Below are 18,203 nucleotides of genomic sequence, written 5' to 3' on the forward strand. Positions count from 1 at the left end.
GGTCGGTAGGTTCAGCCAGGGGCCTTCAGAACAGCCTGGTCCTGGGGACTGGCTAACAGGGCCAAGCCAGACAATCGAGAGCTGGGCTCTTGCCCCAGAGCATCCCCCACCCTGCTGGGTGAGGTGGTAGCTGGTACCACCTTCACTAGGACTGGGGGTCACTGTCTGTATAGTAAGCTGACCTCGGTGCAGTGGGTTCATCTTGACTAGACACAGATGCTCTGAGCACATGCCTGTGATGTGCTCTTGTAACTTGCTCTGCATCTGCTCAGGGACACTGGACCTCTGTCTGGGCTGCTTGTCCCTCAAAGTTCTCTTGAATCTCTAATGAATTGCTCCAGGGGCCTATGAAGTGATACCACACAGCCCTAAGCAGCATATACTTAAGGAACACCTTTGTCGCATACGTGACTCTGGCTACGTAGGGTTGTTATTGTGTGCTGAGGACTGTGTTGTCACTGCGTGGCAAAGTGGCTGAGACTTACCTGCAGACAGATGCCAATGCATGAGTGGTCATAGCTATGAATACATAGTAGAGTATGGCAGTGTCACCAAGGTGTGACTATGTGAGCTCAAGAGCTCATGTGTGTGAGTGGTCACATGTAGCCTTTGGGCAAAGCATATGGGTGTGTGTATTTGTGTCTGTCTGTGGCAGCACATCTACAACCAAGGACTGTGTCTGAGGCCGCAGTACACAGCCATGGCCCAGGGATGCACAGCTCTCTTGTATCCTAAAGGGGGCAGGATTCAGGCTCTCAGGTCTGCCTCCATCCCCCCCATCTAGACATAAGCACAAAACAGACTCCTTTTCCAGGACTGGGCCAAGATTGGGGGAACCCATGGATCCCAACCCCCATCCCAAGTTCTGGTAGCTGCTCAGGACAGAAAGGGAGGCCTTGTTTTCCAACCCTCTCAGAGCAAAGCGAGAGAGGAAACTAGAGGCAGCTGGGCCAAGCTCAGTCTGGAACATCTGCCTGGCATGTGACTAAGGCCAACAAGCCCTGTCACCACAGCATCCTACCCCCCCCCCCCCAATGCTCCCTCAGTCTCCTGCTGGGGGACACTCTGCCTGGCTCAGAATGATCACAAATTCCTCCAATGCATAGATAGAAACCAGAGACAAGGAGGGGATTATGACCTCCCTATACACCTGCTGCCAGCCAGAGGCCTTGGTGTTACCTGAAGCAGGTCTGGTCTATCTCTAGCCTTTACTTTCTCTTTCTTACGTGTCCGTCTATGTAGACCAGGCTGGCCTCACAGAGATTCGTCTACATCTACCTCCTAAGTGCTGGAATTAAAGGTGAGATCCGCTATGCCTGGCGTCTAGCCTTCAGATTCTTTCAGATTCTCCTCCTAGGTCCAAGCCCTTTTGAGACCCCACTGTCATGATTACAGGAATGGGAGGTGGTTCCTTCTCAGCAGAGGGGAACAGGAGGGCAAGGGTATTCCTTAGGGCAGGAAGTGTTAGCAGGGGGCTTTCCAGGCACCATGGGTTAGGAGGAACATTCCAGAGGCCTCAGGAAGGAGCCCTACCCTCACTCACCTCAGAGCCTTCTATACAGAAAACTACATGGAGGTCAAAGCAGAGAAGAGGTTACAAATGAGACCTCAGTTCCTTTAACAGTAGGAAAATGAAGGCAGGCAGGGAGGGGAAAATTCCTCAGAAAGTCCCAAATCTGACCTAATTTTGACCTAGCGCCAAGGGGCTCCATTCCAAAAGTTCCTGTGAGGACACCATGGACTAAACGAGGCCCATTCCTCACCCCTTGCCATGAGCTCCTGCGACTCAGACCTGACCAAACCCCTTCCTGGTGAGCCTGACCCTCGAAAACCCCACCTTGAGCCCCACTGCCTCCGAAAGAGGACCGGTTCGGTTGGGTGTTTTTTTTCCATTTGTGAAAGGATTATGCCCAGTCATCGGGGCACTCCCGTGGGCACAGAGGTGAGTCTTCTTTTAAGTTCTAAAACGGGAGCCACTGCAGGGCTGGGCTCTCAAGACCGACCAAGTCTCTGCCTCCCCCGTGCTAGGCGGGAACTTTCCAGAGTCAACTCCCTAGGCCAGGCATCACCCGAGACTATGCTGGGCACAGTCTCATCCCCTTCTACAGCACCCGTGCACATGACATTACCCGCTTGGAGATGGGGGACAGCTGCCATTATGGCTCAGTCAATAAAGTGCTTGCAGCACTAGCCTGAGGATCTGAGTTCAAATCCCTACCATTGTACATTAAGTCAAAAGTCAGATCTTAGGCATGTCTTTAATCACAGAACTAGAAGGCAGAGGCAGGTGGATCTTTGACTTTCGGGCTAGCCAAGGCTACATTATATCTGCTTGCCTATTGTAATTCCAGCACTGGGGAGCAGAGACAACCAGGTCCCTAGAGTTCACTGGACAGCCAGCCTAGCCCAATGAATAAGTTCCAGACAAACGAGAACTCAAAATATTAGGCAGAAAGCACCCAACTTTGACCTCTGGCCTCCGTGAGCACCTCCCCCAGGTTCATACACACACATACATGAACACACACACCCAAACACACACACACTGAGGCACAGGCAAATGAGGAGGAGGCCCTGGTTGGAGGAAGCCATGTCATCAGCTGTGGGGGTGGGGTCCTCGACTGCCTCTCACCGGCGTAGCCCTGCTCCTGTGTTTTTAAGTTACAAATTAAGTTTTAGACTCACTAAGATCACTGAATCTAGTCCAGTGGGGCAGTTTGGGTTCTGTCAGCCCCGCCCCCCCTCCCCCCATCCTCACAAATCTCACTGCTTCCAGGATTCAGAAAGAAGAGGCTGTGCTTCTGTTACACTAGTTAACTGTAAAAGGTTTATCAAGAAAAGAGTCAAGCAGCAGGACCCAGGAGCAGAACATGGCTTTCCAGGGAGGTGAGCGGGGGCAGGGGCAGTTCCCAACAACCAGCTGCTGGGCCACACCCAGGCCTGCCGGTTACAGGGCAGCAATTCCTGGAGGATGTAAACATAGGTGGGTGACTGCACAAACTGACCAGTGAGTCTGGCCACACGTGGGGTTGGTGGGGGTCGGGAGATCCCAGCTTCTTTCTGTCAGATTTCCCACTGTGCAACAAGAGTAATTTGAGAAAACTAAGCCACAGAAACAAAGGTGCCTGGGCCTGCTAGGAGAATGGGGAGTGACTGCTGGTCACTTGAGAGTTCCCTCCAGAAAGGCACCACCAGGGTCCAGTGCTCCCTGGATTGAGCACCTTGAGCCTACAGAAGGGAAAGTTTTGCATGGTCCCCTAATCAAGGAAAAGCAGGGGGTGTGGAGGGTGTGGGGGGTGTCCCTCAACCAAGGTATTGAGGAATCCAAGGCCTATAGGAGGGAGTTGGCCTGCAGTCCCTCCTGCAGAGGCATGGGTAGGACGGGGAGAACCAGGGAGCACAGAGCAAGGATGGCCCCTCCCCCTCTGTCATACAGATCACAACCCACAGAGAGGACATCAAACTTGCTTTGGGAATGGTAAGAGGAGGGACCACATCGCTCTTCTGCCCAAAATGTCCTTCACTCCATTTACTGTCTTTTGCAGGTCCTTGTTATTCTTCAAGATACTGCTGGAATGTCACCTACTCCGTGAAGTGTCCCCCTAACCAGCAGAGTCCTGTGGTCCTCTGAGGAGTTTCCATGAATCTTTAAGTGTCACCTCTCATTCTGCATTGTCTGCTATCCATCTTGAAAAGTGGCTCTTCCAGGACAGACAAGTACTAGCCTTGCACCCATGTCTCAGCCAGGGCCACAGCAGTCTATGGAGCCCACGGAATGAACAGGGTGTGGTGACCAGATGAGTGTGCACTATAGGCTCAAGAGGAGCTTGATCTTTAGGGACTGACCAGCAGCCCAGGCTTTGGCTCAGAGGGTTATGGCCATTCATCCATCTCTAAAGTCAGGGGAAAGTACTCCAGGGATACCGGGACTTCTCAAAAGGCCCTTGTCTTCTCCTAGAAAGAACAGGCCACTCACCTCACCAGCCCTGGGCACCAGGGCCACTGCTAATGACAGGAGTGGGATGGATAGGTGGAGAGAGGCCCTACATAGCTGGTCAGAGTCTGTCAGAGGTGGTCATACATGCGGAGGGTCTTCTCCAGCTGCTGGCCTACCCGCTGGTAGAAAAGAATCTGCTGGCGCAGGTAGCTTTGCATCATATGCTTAAAATCGAGCTCACGGCGCTGGTGGAAATGGTTCATCTCGGCCTGCAGGGCGAAACCTACCACCCGGCAGCGCCTGCGAATGCCATCTGCCTCTTCCTGAGCCATTCGGCCCTCGTCACTCATGCGCTGGCTTTCCTTCACCTTGGCAAAGGCACCTGGCAGGACAGAGCACAGGACAGACAGGTCAGGGCTTGGATCTCCCTTGCTCACTCTCTGTATATCCCTCTAGTCCCACAGGGTGAATGACAGGCGTATTGCCTCCATTAAGAAGGACTTCACCCATGAAGCCACCTGGCTGGCTCCGTCAGAACATCACAGGTCTCACGGTCTCATATTTTATTTAGCCTTGGTAGCAATCTTCCAAAAAAAAAAAAAAGCCTTCCCTGTTCCCTAGGACCTCTGAGGCTTCCTGACATCTTCTTAGCTGTTGTGAGCTGGGTGAGTTCAAAGACTTCCATGATCCTCTGTGTTCCCCAGTTCTTACAAGGTCTGGCCCAGGCAGATGTAGACACGTCTGCTGAAATGACTCATCTTATCCTTGAGTTGCTATGACAGTGACATCTCCCTGACTTGAGTGTCTATTTCATAGTATCCAAAGATATTTCCTAAGCTAGATGCTGTGCCTGGCTCTTCACTGACTGCACATGACAGCCCACACCCGGTACTCTGCCTAAGAGGCTTCTGGGAGTTGGTTCTTGCACGTGTCACTTCCACAGTGACACCGTGTCCATCCGACCCACCCAGTTCTTTCCTATCTTACCCATGCCTGCTGGATCCCGATCCATAATTCAAAGGCCTGGATCAGGTTCCACTTCCACACCAAATTCTCCTCAGTGCCCCAGGCAGACTGCCTCCTAACACACCTGTCTCTGGACTGTTGTCATACTGCTGCTTCTAAAAGAACACTTCAAAAGGCCACCTGGCATGTCTCCCTTACATACAATGGCTGCCCGCTCCTCACTCCTGCCCCAACAGTACAGAGACTGTAGAGATAAATAAGTGACAGATGGTAACAGAAAGGATAAACCTGGGCAGGGGGCTTAATCCGGGAGAACTGGAACGAATCTACAGTTAATGAATTGAGTTCTGAATTGCCTTTAAGCCTTGTCCTAAGAAGACAAGGCAGTGTGTCTATGCCTGGCACACACTTTCCAAAGGACAAAGGGGAGCCCCCATCCTTCTTTTGTTAGTTGTTTTAAGATTTACTTCATTTTTGTATGTTGCACAGGATATGTACACGGGAGTGCCAGTGTAGGCTGGAGACATTGGATCCCTCTAGACCCCTGGAGTCACAGGCAGTTGTGAACCGCCTGACATGGGTGCTAGGAACTGAACTTGGGCACTCCGTAAGAGCAGCATGCACTCTCTATCTAAAGAAATTTACTAGGAAAATCTATCATTTTAGTGTATGAGTGTTTGCCTACATGTATATCTATGCATCGTGTGCACTCCTGGTCCCCTGGGAGGCTAGAACAGAGCCTAAAAATCCCCTGGAACTGGAGTTATAGACAGTTGTGAGCTGCCATGTGGGTGCTGGGAGCTGTATCCAGGTCCTCTGGTAGAGCAGCCAGTGCTCTTAACTGTTGAGTCATCTCTCTAGTCTTTCTTTGGTTTTGATTTGTTTTTTGGTTTGTTTTTGAGACAGGATCTCATGTAGACCAAGCTGATCTCAAACACGTGTGTTCCTATACTTTTTTTATGTGATACTAAAGATTGAACCCAGGGTCTTGTGCACGTTCCGCAAGTACTCCACCAAATAAGATACATGCCAGGCCCACGGTACTTCTGCATGGTATATCAAGTATACCCTGGCCCATTCTACTTCTTCTGTGCGATGCTCTCTTAATTCTTACTCAAGTTGCCAGAAACACTCAAATGTACTTACGAGGCATTTCCTATCTGCCAGTGCTCTGCATGCTGGAAATAACTCCAGATGCCTTATCAGAGACGCCATCGCTACCAGTCAGCAAGAGCAGGGCTAATACCTTAAGTTTGGAGAGGGATACTTCCACAGTACCCCAAATCTGTAACCCCCAGCTTTCACATCGCTCAGGCCTCGGATACCTTCCCACAGTTACCAAACCTGCCTCCTGCTCCATGCTGATGGTGCAACCCTGGGCACAGGAGGGAACACAGGAAACGACTGTAGACCTGGAGAGATCCTCAGGGGCAGCAGCTGTTCAGTCCCATCACGGTGACTATTTTAAGAAGAAGCTATGGAGGGCTGGAGAGATGGCTCAGCGGTTAAGAGCACTGACTGCTCTTCCAGAGGTCCTGAATTCAATTCCCAGCAACCACATGGTGGCTCACAACCATCTTTAATGGGATCCAATGCCCTCTTCTGGTGTGCCTGAAGATAGTGACAGTGTACTCATATACATAAAATAATAGATAAATCTTTAGAGGAGGAAGAGGAGGGGGGGGAGAAGAAGAAACTAAGATCCTGAGGGGACTTGTTTAGGGGCTCTCAACCCCCTTCCCATGAGTGGAGGGTGCTGGGCCCTCCACATCTGGGGGATGACAGCATCTCTACAAAAACCCTATGTAAGGCCTTTAGACAGTGGACACAAGGATCCAAGAAGGTCATAGTGGGTAGGAGGGACCATAAGAAATAAAAGATCAAGACAAAGAAAATGAAGTTAAGCTTCAGCAAAGAGAGACTACAGGAAGCAGAGACCCAGAAGAAGCCCGAATTCCACTGGCTGAGTCTGGGCGCCGTGCTGGTAGATCAACACTCAAAGAAAGATTTTCTTGGGGCTGGAGAGATGGCTTGGAGGTTAAGAGGACCTGGGGTTCATCCCCAGCACCCACCTGGCAGCTCCCAACTATATGTAATTCCAGTCTCAAAGGATTAAATGCTTTCTTCCGACCTCCACAGGTATCAAGTATGTATATGGTACAGAGACATATAGATGCAGGCAAAACACTCATACACATAAAATAAGTTTAAAAATTTTTTAAAGAAATATTTTCATGCCCATGGTCTTGAAGGACGATTAAAGTCACTTTTGTTGATGAGATAGTGACTCAAGTGGCAAGAAGGAGCCTACTGAAATCACTAGGTATCCAGAGACAGGCAGGGCTTGGGGCAAAGGCTTCAGAAGGGGCAAGGAGGGGCAGAGGCCCCCACCCTGTTCTCCATCTGTGTTGGTTTAAACAGGAATGGTATCCACAGGCTCCTGGGCCTCATCTCCAGCTGGTGGAACTGTTTGGGAAGGATTAGGAGGTATGTCCTCATTGCAGGAAGTGTGACATGTGGGTGGGCTTTGAAGTTTCAAAAATCCATGCCATTCCCAATTCTTCCCTCCCCACCCCCACCTTATGGATGAGATGGAAGCTTTCAGCTACTGCTCCAGCAGCATCCCTGACTACTGTCATGTTTCTCACCATGGTGATCATGAACTCTTACCCCAATAAATATAGAAAAGTAACTAAGACACCATCATTTAACTAAGTCATCACCTGGTGACTTAATTCTCTCCAAAAAGGAGTCCCACTTGAGCAGGCTGGTGTTATGTGTGTCAAGAACACTTCTACAGTCCACTTAGGACTCAAAGATCCCCCCAGGGTTGCCTCCTGGCTTGGGACACTAGATCCCAGGGATGAGGAGTGAGGGCTTGGAGACTCTCAGCTGCAGAGCCCCAGGGTCCCAGGCATTTTTCCTACCCTACCCCACTTAAAGCTACCTACTGTAAATTTGGGGGCAGGAGGTCTGAGTCCTAGTACCAGCTCTTACACCTCCAGAAAACTATACTCTGGCTGGGCTGTCCCCAGACAGTGTTAGATGCGATGCTGCTGTAAAGTGCTCATAACAACAAAGCGCCTCAAGAGTTTCTACATCTGTAAAATGGGACAATAACAGCACCAGTTCTATAGGAACTGAGGTTTAATTGAATATGCACAAAGTGCCAATCCTTGCACTCAGAATGCTTTATGCTTTATATGCAAAATGCCTCCATGTATATACATATGGATGTATGCATATATGTGTGCAGTCATGTTCATGTAGGTGTAGGAATGTATGTGCCATGGTGTCATACCATTACATATAATTAAGAACAAAGCTAAAAGAGGAGAAAGGAGGAGGAAGAGGAGGAGGAGGAAGAAGAGGAAGAGGAGGGAAAAAGCAGCAGCTGCTGTTTAGGTGAAGAAAGGATTACATAAGGAAAAACCTATTTGTCCCCTAGTCAGGACTGCCCTCTTTTAGATAGGCCATAAGCTCCATGGTCCCTGGAGGATACTGTGTACTCCCAGACCTTTCTCCGGCACACAAAGCACAGAAACTGAGGTGGTGCTGGAGTATTCAGCCCAAGCCTCCTTCTGTCCTCCTTTCCCCTCCGTATCATCAACTCCAATTGTCCAGCTCTCGGGAGGTTCCCTTCTCCATCTTCCTGATGCAGTAGATTCCAACATACCTGGGCCTTTGTATCTTCTCTGCTATCAAACCACCTTGATGCTGCTCATCTGTGAAACTGAGGGGACCATACCAGTGACTTAGTAGCAGGGGCTTGGGATTGATCCCTGACCTTTGCTGCCTCTCAGAGAAGACTCTGAATCCTGGTTAGCTCTGGGCAGTCGCTACACCCCCTTTGGTGACAAGACTGTGACAAGAAAAGCCATTACAAAGCTTTTCTTTCCCACAAATGCCCACGTGGGCAGAACCGGCTGGTGAGCTGAGCTCAGCTCCAGTCAGACCCCATGTCACTTCAACATGGTGTCTTAGGAAGAAACTCACCAAGGTCACCTCACCTGAGAGGTCCCTTCAAGCCTGGTTTCCTGACTCCCCAGCCTGGGCCTCCCCTAACCGTTCCCTCTCCTCTTCATCATTTGTTCAAATGTCTAGATGGGACAGACAGAATTCCGGGGCCTCGGGTCTAACGTCCCGTTCCTTTCTCTGAGGAAAGCCTCTATCCACAAGGCTAGCTCGGGATGCTCTCAAGCTGCAGTTTCCAAGGCCTGCCCAGTTCTCCTCCAAGCTCCTCTCTGGCACTCACACCAGACTCAGGCCATAGCTCAGAACCTAGGGTAAGCAGGGCTAGCACTGCAGGGGGCTGATCCAGGGCCGTGAAGGCAGGCAGCATCTGCTTGGGGGGGGAGGGGGGGTTCCTTAGCCCTGACTCTAAGCAACATCTCAAGTAGAGACAGAGACATGGCCTCTCCTGCCTTCCTACCTATCTGAGGTAAAGAGGACAATACAGCTTTACTCCCTTCTCCTTCGATTAGAGCCAGGGAGCACTGAGTGTGTGGACGTGTGGTTGCCCTCTTGCCCCAACTCTGCCCTACGTGAGAGTTTCTAGCCCCTGAGTTTGGGCAGCTGTTTAATCAGTGTGCCCAGCCTCTTGCTGCCCACACAATAACATGCCATCCGAGGAGCTGGTTCAACCAGCTCTCCCAGGCCCAGCACAGTGTGTGGCTCTACTTCCGCACAGGGAGGCACCAGCCCTGCCAGGCTGTGCCCCTGCTACCAGTTATCTCCTGTACCTCGAGTGCAAAGCCGGATCTATGGGACCAGCCTGAGGCACAGGGCAGGCCCTCCCCAGAAGTCTCTCCCTCAAAGGCCTAAGAAATGAACGTCTAGGAAGGCAAAGGCTCTTCCCAATCAGGGACATAAGGCAAACCGGAGGCAAAGCTGGGCTAGAACTCAGGTTTTGAAATCCTGAGGCTGAAAGGAGAAAGGTAGGTGGAGGGAGATGAGAGAGTTGAGCAAACAGAAGAGGTGAAGAAGAGGGTGAAAGGGGAAAGTGGCCTGGAAGCTAGTGAAGCTCTGACAGCTTACCTTCCTATCTAGGTCAGAGGCCTAGGTGTGGGGGTAACTTATTTGTTGTTCCCTAGACTAAAGTCAGAGGGCTGCCCAGAGCAAAACTCCCTGACCTCATGCCCTGCATATATTCTTCCTGAGTTACTAGCCCCAGGGAGGACCACACCTCTGTCTTGACATCTGCCTTCCCTTAATCCCAGGACTCAACCCCTGGCTCAATCCTTATGCAAGAGAAATCCCAGCTTGGGAAGCAGGAGATAGATTGACCCATGTGAACAGAGCCCTGGACCCCTGGCTGTATCCTCCCCCCTGCCCAGCTGAGTGCCCCATGTGACCCAGGATGAGTCACTTCGCTGGCAGTTCCTTAACAGTTCCAGCAGCAACAGGCAGGGGCTCATCCTGTCCCTCCCCCATACCGGGGACCATGAGAACTGAAAACGTGACGGGCCTGGGAGGCTGCCAATATGACTGTGTCCTTGGGGAGTTGGAGGGAGGAAGGGATAGTGCCGGCTGAGCCACAGACTTGGGTGCAACCACTCTCCCGTGGATAGAAGTCTTCGTCTGCCAAAATGAGGGCAGATAGTGGCTAACAGATAGTGCAGTGATAGTGGCTAGCAGACAGGACAGAGAGGGAGTCTGCGCTCTGATGCTGTGAAGAGTGAGCCTCCTTGATTGAACCCACGGGTTCATCTAAGACAAAACTTAGGACCTGTTATCTCTGCGTTCCCAGAACTCAGAGTAATACCTTGGGGTTCCATGCATGATGGGGTGAGTGAGACATGGAAAAGAAACAAAACAAATCAAAATCTGGAATGGACAAGAGGCATACACAGAGCTCAGTGAGAACAAAGACTAAAGCTGTCCACACTATCTCTCTGCCTACAACAGGACTCTGCAGACAACCATCTTAACACATTTGTTGAGCGGCAAAGGAGGTGGAGAAAGGAAAGTGTGATGAGCTGTTCACAGTCCAGGCTCTCCCATAGTCCCAGGGACCAGGACACTCATGCAGAGCTTACCTTTCTGCAGGTGGATAATGTCAGGGAAGTTGGAGAGTAGGCCCTGGTAGAGAGACAGTGTGTCAAGCATTTGGAAGAGGTCGTGCTTGGGCTGTTCCGCAAACATTTCGCCAACGGTTTCATAGGTCCGGCCAGTGTGGGAAATGGCATTGTTGAGAGCCTCAGACCTAAAGGGAGGGTCCATCTGGAAGGCATGGCTAATGGCCTGGAAGGCACTTCCTAACTTCTGGAATTCCTTGCGGAAGCCCCCCACATGCTTCCGCACCAGCTCCGCTGCCACGGTGCTAAGCTGTAGGACGCTGTCATCCATCTTCTTACTGAAAGCCTTGAATGTATCCACGTGGTCCTCTACATCCTGCAGATCCTGGTGCTCTGTGGGGATCTGGAAGGTGAGCAGAAAACTGGCACCCACCATCTCATCCTTCTCTGCCCGGCGCTTACCCATCTTCCACTGCTTGTCATCCAGGCAGCTGAGGAAGTGCTGGAAGCCCTCATACTGGGAGAGCACAGGGTGACTGGTCATGTGGTCCATCCAGAGGATGAGCCTTCGCTTGCGCTTCTCAATGAAGTCCTCCTCGAAGCGACCTGTGGCCTGCTTCTCAGGCAGGTGGGGCACTGAGATCACTGTGAACTTGTGTAGCAGGCGGTTGTACAGCCAATCAAAGTGTTTGTAGCGCCGGTACACAGGCAAGCCGGCGTGGGTGGGTGTAAGCTTGTAAGAGATGTAACTTTTAATGCCTTTAAACTTGGTCTGTTTGGTGGGGTCCTCAATGGAGCAGGCAAATGGGTGGGGGTTGGCCTTCCACTGAGGGCCACGTGGGCCCATCTCAATGGAGTACGTCTCAGCAATCTTGGCCATCATGGGCACATCACCAAGGATGAAGGCCTCTACTCCAGAGCGTACAAAGCACGAGAAACGATTGAGGTTCCGTCCTACCACACTGCCCCGCTTGGCAGACGCCAGACTGTCCTGCCTTTCCAGGGGTGCCTTGGGTCGGAAAGCCATATGCTGGTTGGGGTAAGCACCCGGGTAGGAGAGGTTGAGTGGAGGGTGCCCATTGGTACCTAGGCCGCCAGCCAGTGGCTCTTCTACCACTGTGCATCCATCATCCCAGTCATCCCAGTCATCATCATCATCATCCTCAAAGCTTCCTTGGTTTGAGAGGAAGCCGCTGCCCCCACCACTCCTGGCTGGACTGGCCATACTAGGGCTGCTATACAAACTCAGCTGGGTGCCCAGGGAGCCTGCAGGGCTGTTGGAATAGTCCATATGGTTGGTGCTGATGCCAGGACGGACAATCTCAACGTAAGAAGCAGGGAAGAGCCCTGTCTCCCCACGGCTGTTCTGTCCCTGCAGCCAGCCGTCCAGTGAGGTCTCACTGAAGATAACCAGCTCTTCGTCCTGCTGGATGCTGATTTCCTCCTTGTTCTCACTGTGGAAATCATAGAGGGCTCGGCCTTTCAGTGCCATGGCTAAGGTATCTGTTAGGTCAAGACTGGAAGGAAAATGCCTTGCCCAGATCCAGGATGTTCAGCAGGGTCTCCAGAAAAAAAATGTACTTGCAGCTCAAAGTCTAGTATGTCCTACCGAGTCCTTTGGGCAGGGCCTCAGCATGCACAGATGCTGTTTAGCTGCCTTTTGGTCAAAGAAGTGTCCATGGTCCAGAAACTGCCTTGGGGTATCTGCCTGTAAGCAGGGAGGGGTTGGTCATGGCCACAGTCTTTCTCCTCTCCCTTGGCAGGCCCTGAAAAGGAGTGAGTCTCTCCTTCCTCACACACCAAGCAGAAAAGTCAAATGACTTGAAGAAAGCAGCTCTTCGAGAACCAGAACGAGACACACACTTTCCACTAGAATAGTGTACAACAGAAGAGAATTACCCTCAGACCACGGTCCCAGGACCACAGGCAAGGTTCTGCCTCCCCTGGCTCTCCGCTCTTACTGGCTGCTTTGGGAGGCTCTCACATTCCTCTGGAGATCTGCTCCTTCCTCCTTCCTCTCTCCTCCCGGGCCACCGCGTCTTCAAGAATCCAGAAAATTCAAGAGGGGCAAAGAGAATAACAGCAGAGTCCTGAACCAATTCCAAGGGTGGATGTGTCCGGCCTCCAAACGAGCCAGGCCAGGAAAACAAGGGCCAAAGCTTGCACAACCGGCTGATAACTACTCGACCCAGGGGGTGCGACCCCGTCTCGCCCGCTCTGGTGCCCTCTTCCCGCCCTGCAAATGGCCAGCCCCCACCCCCAGATAACAAGGGGGGGGCGCGCGCAAAGGACTTCTGGCCTCTTTCTCTCAGTGCCTCTTTTGTTTGCCTAATTCCTCAGCAGTTTCAGAGTACGAAGCTGACCCGGATCAGAGTCCCAGAACCCCTGTCCAGAAGTAACGCTAGGAGAAACCTCCACCATCACCACCCCCGCCCCTGATGTGCCCCCGAACACTCAACAGCAGTCGGTAGATAGAGCTCTGTCGAACAGATGGCGTGGTCGGGTGCTTGTCCGTCCGTCCGTCCGTAGGTTCGTTCACTGCGATGCCCTCTGGATCCGACCCGAGACGGACTAGCTGAGTAGCTGAGCCCCCCCAGCCTCTTGCCTCTTTGCCCCTCACTCGCAGCCCTTCAGCGCTGCCAGCAGGAAGCCAAGTCCAAAACAATCAACCTCCCTTCAAAAAACTAAAAACAACAACAAAAAGAAAAAAGAAAAAGAAAGAAAGAAAAAAGAAACGGGGGGGGGGGGAGTCCAGGAGATGGCGTTCCGAGGAAGGAGGCTAAAGCTGTAGGGGAGGTGAGGGGTGGAGAGGGAAGGAGGGAGGTATGAGGGAGGGAAAGCAGGCTACGGAATTCAACAAACTCTACCGCACTTCCGTGCGTCCTGGTCGGGCAGGGACCGCACAGCTCCGCCCTCCCGCGGCCAGGGTGCCACCGCCGGCCTTCCGCTCACTTTCCTTCTGGCGGGCGCCCTCCCTCTCTCCGGTTCAGTCCCGGTGGCCGGGATCCAGGAAATGGACCCGGGAGTCGGGGAGCTGCGAGCTTTCAGCAGCCGAGTTGCCGGCGCCCAGAGCCGCTTCTCGCTAGGATTGGATCGCCGCGCGGGGGAGCTCGCCAGCCGCCGCCGAGCTTCGCCTCCTGGACTTGGTCATCCATCTGCCTTTTCCGTGACGCAAGTGCAGGAAAACTCCGAAAGTTTGCGGAGCGCGGAGTGGCAAGGAGGGAGCTATAAAGGCTAGGAGAACCGCCTCGGCTGCAGGGGAGCAGAGCTGCGGACTACCTTTTCCCAACCTCCTTTCCCGCCACGCGTGCTTCGATCTGTCTAGGGGCTAACACAGCTCCGGGATTGTTCTCAGAGGGTGGAGGCAGCAAATTGCGACCCTAGTATCCCGCACGTGATAACCGATGCTGTGTGCAAGACAGGGAGAGGAGCCCTCCTGCCTTCCGCAGCTCCCAGGGGGTGGGGGTGGGGTGCCAAAGACCGCATACTTTTTCAGTGAAAAGTAACAAGTTTAGGCACAGGCGAGTTCTGGGTTGCTTTGTCCTTTCCCGGGAGCAGGATCTTCCATCCAGGCCAGCAGCAAATAGCAAGGAGAGAGGAGTGGTCTAGTAGATAGCCTTTAGGCTTCCAGGATTTGATCCTCTACATTATGCAAAACGAGGTGTACTAAAGACAGGGGTTGTACTGAACTCTGGAGCGAATCTCAACAGCTGGATTGCTGTTGTGCCCCTCTGGTTTTTAATTCACACTGTCTGTCCCATCTTAAATTATATTTTCCAAACAACATATTAACCGAAACTAAGCTTATCTTCTGGAAGGTCATAAGTATCTTCACAGGTAGGTAAGATGTTCCTGCCTAATGTGGCCAGTGCCGTGCAAAATGCTTGGGAAGACACTGATCCCAGTCTGAGTGGAACACTTATCAAGAACCTTCCAAGCCGTGGTCACCCACTCCTTCAGTCCCAGCACTAACAGAGACAGGCAGATCTCATGAGTTTGAGACCAGCCTGGTCTACAGAGTGAGTTCCAGAAAGCCAGGGATACACAGAAAAACCCTGCCTGTCTGTCTCTGTTTTTCTCTCTCTGTGACCACACACACACACACACACACACACACACACACACGCACCTCCTCTTCCTCCTGGAGCCCTAGAGCCTTATTTACCCAGTCTTGCTAGGGCTTCCTACCTCCCAGTTACTATTGTTCTTACTTATTGCTGATTAACTGGTATAAAGTAGCGCTGCTGAGGGTTGGGACCTTTGGCTGTTTTGAGGGTCATGACCAAGACCCCTAGACCTCTGGCTCCAAACCTCATAAACTTTGACTCCCTGTGAAGGATAATAGCTGATCATGAAGACACACACGGGAGGCTGAGTGCGTGCCAGGCCAGCCTGTGCCACATCTAGCAAGATCTTACCAAAAGTTAAAAAAAAACAAACCAGGGAGCTGAAAAGCACTGTCATGAATTGGAGGCTGGACTCCAGTCTCTTTCTCAAACAAACAAACAAACAAACAGAGTGGTGGTGGACACATTTAGTCCCAGAATTTGGGAGACAGAGGCAGATGAATCTCTCCAAGTTCTAGGTCAGCCAAAGATACATAGCAAGACTCTGTTTCAAATTAAAAACTGAAAAATCTTGGGCATGCCAAACAGTCCTAGCCCTGGAAGGCAGAGATCACACATCTGAGGCTACCCTTGAGTCTATGTAGGTCGGAGGGTCACAAAACTAGGTGTTGTGGTACATCCCTGTAACCCAAGCACTTGGAAACAAAGGCAAGTTTTAGCTCAGCTTTGTCCATGTAGTAAATTTAGGACAGCTAAAGCTACAAGTGAGACCCTGACTTAAAAAAACCAAAATCACGCTTTCTTGCTCCCCGGCCATCTTGGCGGCTGGTGTTGGTTGGGGGTTGTCCCGCACCCAAGGCAGGAAGATGGTGGCCGCAAAGAAGATGAAAAAGTCTCCAGAGTCGATCAACTCTAGGCTCCAGCTTGTTATGAAAAGTGGGAAGTACGTGCTGGGGTACAAACAGACTCTGAAGATGATCAGACAAGGCAAAGCGAAGTTGGTTATCCTTGCCAACAACTGTCCAGCTTTGAGGAAATCTGAAATAGAGTACTATGCCATGTTAGCTAAAACTGGGGTCCATCACTACAGTGGCAATAATATTGAACTGGGCACAGTGTGTAGAAAATACTACAGAGTATGCACACTGGCTATCATTGACCCAGGTGATTCTGATATTATTAGAAGCATGCCAGAACAGACTGGTGAGAGGTAAACAAGAAAGTTTTCCTTTAATAAGACTTTGCCAGAGCTCCTTTTGAAAAAATAAATAAAAAAAAAAAAAAAAAAAAAAAAAAAAAAAAAAACAACCAACCAAAATCACAAACCCTAGAATCTGGGTTATTTTACGCAGGGGAAACAGTTGTGAAGCAAAAGTTTTGCTTCAATAGATCAAGAGTTGGGTCTACTCCTTGGGATGCCCATTGGCCAGGTTAGCCCATGAGGCTGATGCATCTTTCCCGTCCCAAGAAACCTTGTCCCTTGCTATATAAGGACCCTAAAGACTTGGTTGATTGTTCCTCCCAGCCACTGTCTTTTGTTTAGACAGGGTCCTGCTATGTAGTCCTAGCTGACCTAGAACTGGGTATAGACCATGCTGGTCTCAAACTTGCAAACATCTTCTCACCTCTGCTGGAGGCATTTTCCTGCCTGTGTGAGTCTCTTCTTGTTCAGGCACCTTTCTCCTAGCTGAGACTAATAATAGCAACTGTTTCCTTAGTTCTTGCTGAGTACTTGGCACAGCTGTAGACACTCCCTCCCACTGTGAGCTTACTTAGCACAGCTGATAGGCTTTCAAAAGCATGGGCCCCACTGCCTTGGTTGCCTTTTGTGCATGTATGGTACCAGGGAAGGGAGTGAATTTGAATCTAGGGACTGGGCATGCTGGCCAAGCACTGTATTGCTGAACTTGGCACTTTTGTTATCTTTTGGATTATGGTCTCACTACATTGCTGCTCAGACTAGCCTTGAACTGGTTCTGTCATTCAGGCACACCTTTTTGTAGTCCTTCTGGCCTCAGCCTTCTCAGTATGTGTATAACCGGCTTGCTTCCTGTATTGTCTTTTATTTCCAACACACATTTAAATGGCAGCATCTTAGATTTATGTATATGCTCCAGGTAGGTCTTCCTAATTCTTAGGGTTATCCTCACTTCTTAAGAAGAGCAAATATTTCAGCCTACAGAGATTTCCAAAACCTCCTTCCACTCAGTAAATTCCAAGGGTCCTCATCAGGTCTAAGGGTACTAGGAAACTGGACTGATCTTCATGATTTCTTTGTACCCTGCTCTTGTCTTTGCAAATGATCCCTTTCTTACATTCACTTTCCTTTATCCTTTCTGTTCTTATATGACATGTGTGTTTCTATCCATGTGTGTGGAGGCCAGAAATCAATACTGAATGTCTTTCCTGTGTTGCTCTCAAATACACTGAATTAGAGTTTCTTACCTGAACCCAAAGCTCACAGATTCTTAAGTGTTAGAATGGCAAGTCACCTCTCAATAGCACACTAGGCCAAGACAGTTCCACATGGAAGAGATTTTATTGAGAGGGAGAGACAAGGTGGTGGCAGAAAGAGAAGAGGGGGCGAAGAGAGAGAGAAAGAGACAGACAGACAGATAGACAGAGAGGCATTCCCCTTATTTGTATGGAAATGACATAATGCAGGTAAAGGTGGGAGGTGATCCAAGTGGTCTGGGAATATGGTGCCTGTTGCCTTGGCAACAGGTCTGCAGGTCCCCTGTCACCTATGTGATGTCATAGGTTTGGGAGGTCCTGATGCCAACAGATTCAGCTAGTCTAGTCTCTTCCTTCTGCCAAGGACCAGCCTCGTCTTGGAGAGGAATTCTGAGGAAGAGGTGTTCCGGAGCATCTACAAGAACGACAGGAAGCTGATCATAGAGTACAAACTGACAGCTTGTGTTCTGCTCGAGACAGATTTCTCCAGAGAGCTCCTCCAGACAGCTCTGCTCTCAAAGACCAAAGCCCAGGCTTTTATTTATATATCAATTCAGTCATTTACTTCAGGTTCCCTTTTGATTATCCCACAAATCAGCATTCCAAGACCCACACCCCTTGATTCTTAGAAAGAGACAACAAACCTATTTTTTTTTCCTCAGCTAGCTAAGCATAGAGCAAATCCAACACAAGACCATGAGGAGAGGTCAAAGATGTTTTTTTTTTTTTTTTTTTTTTTTTTATTTAAANNAANTNNATNTT

At 50.7% G+C, this 18,203-nt stretch overlaps 2 protein-coding genes across 3 annotated transcripts; one reads left to right on the forward strand and one right to left on the reverse strand.

The window, feature by feature from the left end:
- Nucleotides 1-2,793: 2,793 nt before the first annotated feature.
- Snx33 (sorting nexin 33) lies at nucleotides 2,794-14,001 on the reverse strand. Of its 2 annotated transcripts, XM_029543596.1 has the most exons (3): nucleotides 12,882-13,976; nucleotides 10,942-12,789; nucleotides 2,794-4,319 (listed from the first exon to the last, which is right to left on the reverse strand). In XM_029543596.1, the coding sequence occupies exons 2-3, from the start codon at nucleotides 12,410-12,412 to the stop codon at nucleotides 4,066-4,068; spliced, it is 1,725 nt and encodes a 574-aa protein (XP_029399456.1). In that variant the 5' UTR covers nucleotides 12,413-12,789; nucleotides 12,882-13,976; the 3' UTR covers nucleotides 2,794-4,065. The 2 variants fall into 2 exon arrangements, with proteins under 2 accessions (XP_029399456.1, XP_021062122.1); XM_021206463.2 differs by having other exon boundaries at nucleotides 10,942-14,001.
- Nucleotides 14,002-15,803: 1,802 nt separating this feature from the next.
- LOC110328594 (60S ribosomal protein L30-like) lies at nucleotides 15,804-16,201 on the forward strand. Its single transcript, XM_021208013.1, has one exon. The coding sequence runs from the start codon at nucleotides 15,854-15,856 to the stop codon at nucleotides 16,199-16,201; it is 348 nt and encodes a 115-aa protein (XP_021063672.1). The 5' UTR covers nucleotides 15,804-15,853.
- Nucleotides 16,202-18,203: the final 2,002 nt, after the last annotated feature.

Source organism: Mus pahari, chromosome 10 (genome assembly GCF_900095145.1).
Source record: "Mus pahari chromosome 10, PAHARI_EIJ_v1.1, whole genome shotgun sequence".
NCBI classification, from domain to species: Eukaryota; Metazoa; Chordata; class Mammalia; order Rodentia; family Muridae; genus Mus; species Mus pahari.

What these genes read in the sequence shown, in the direction of transcription:
- Snx33 (XM_021206463.2), bottom strand. Translation starts at nt 12,412, where the DNA reads ATGGCACTGAAAGGCCGAGCCCTCTATGATTTCCACAGTGAGAACAAG. An exon ending in CATTATCCACCTGCAGAAAG is followed by an intron (nt 4,320 to 10,941) that starts GTAAGCTCTGCA and finishes CTGTCCTGCCAG; the next exon opens with GTGCCTTTGCCAAGGTGAAG.
- LOC110328594 (XM_021208013.1), top strand. Translation starts at nt 15,854, where the DNA reads ATGGTGGCCGCAAAGAAGATGAAAAAGTCTCCAGAGTCGATCAACTCT.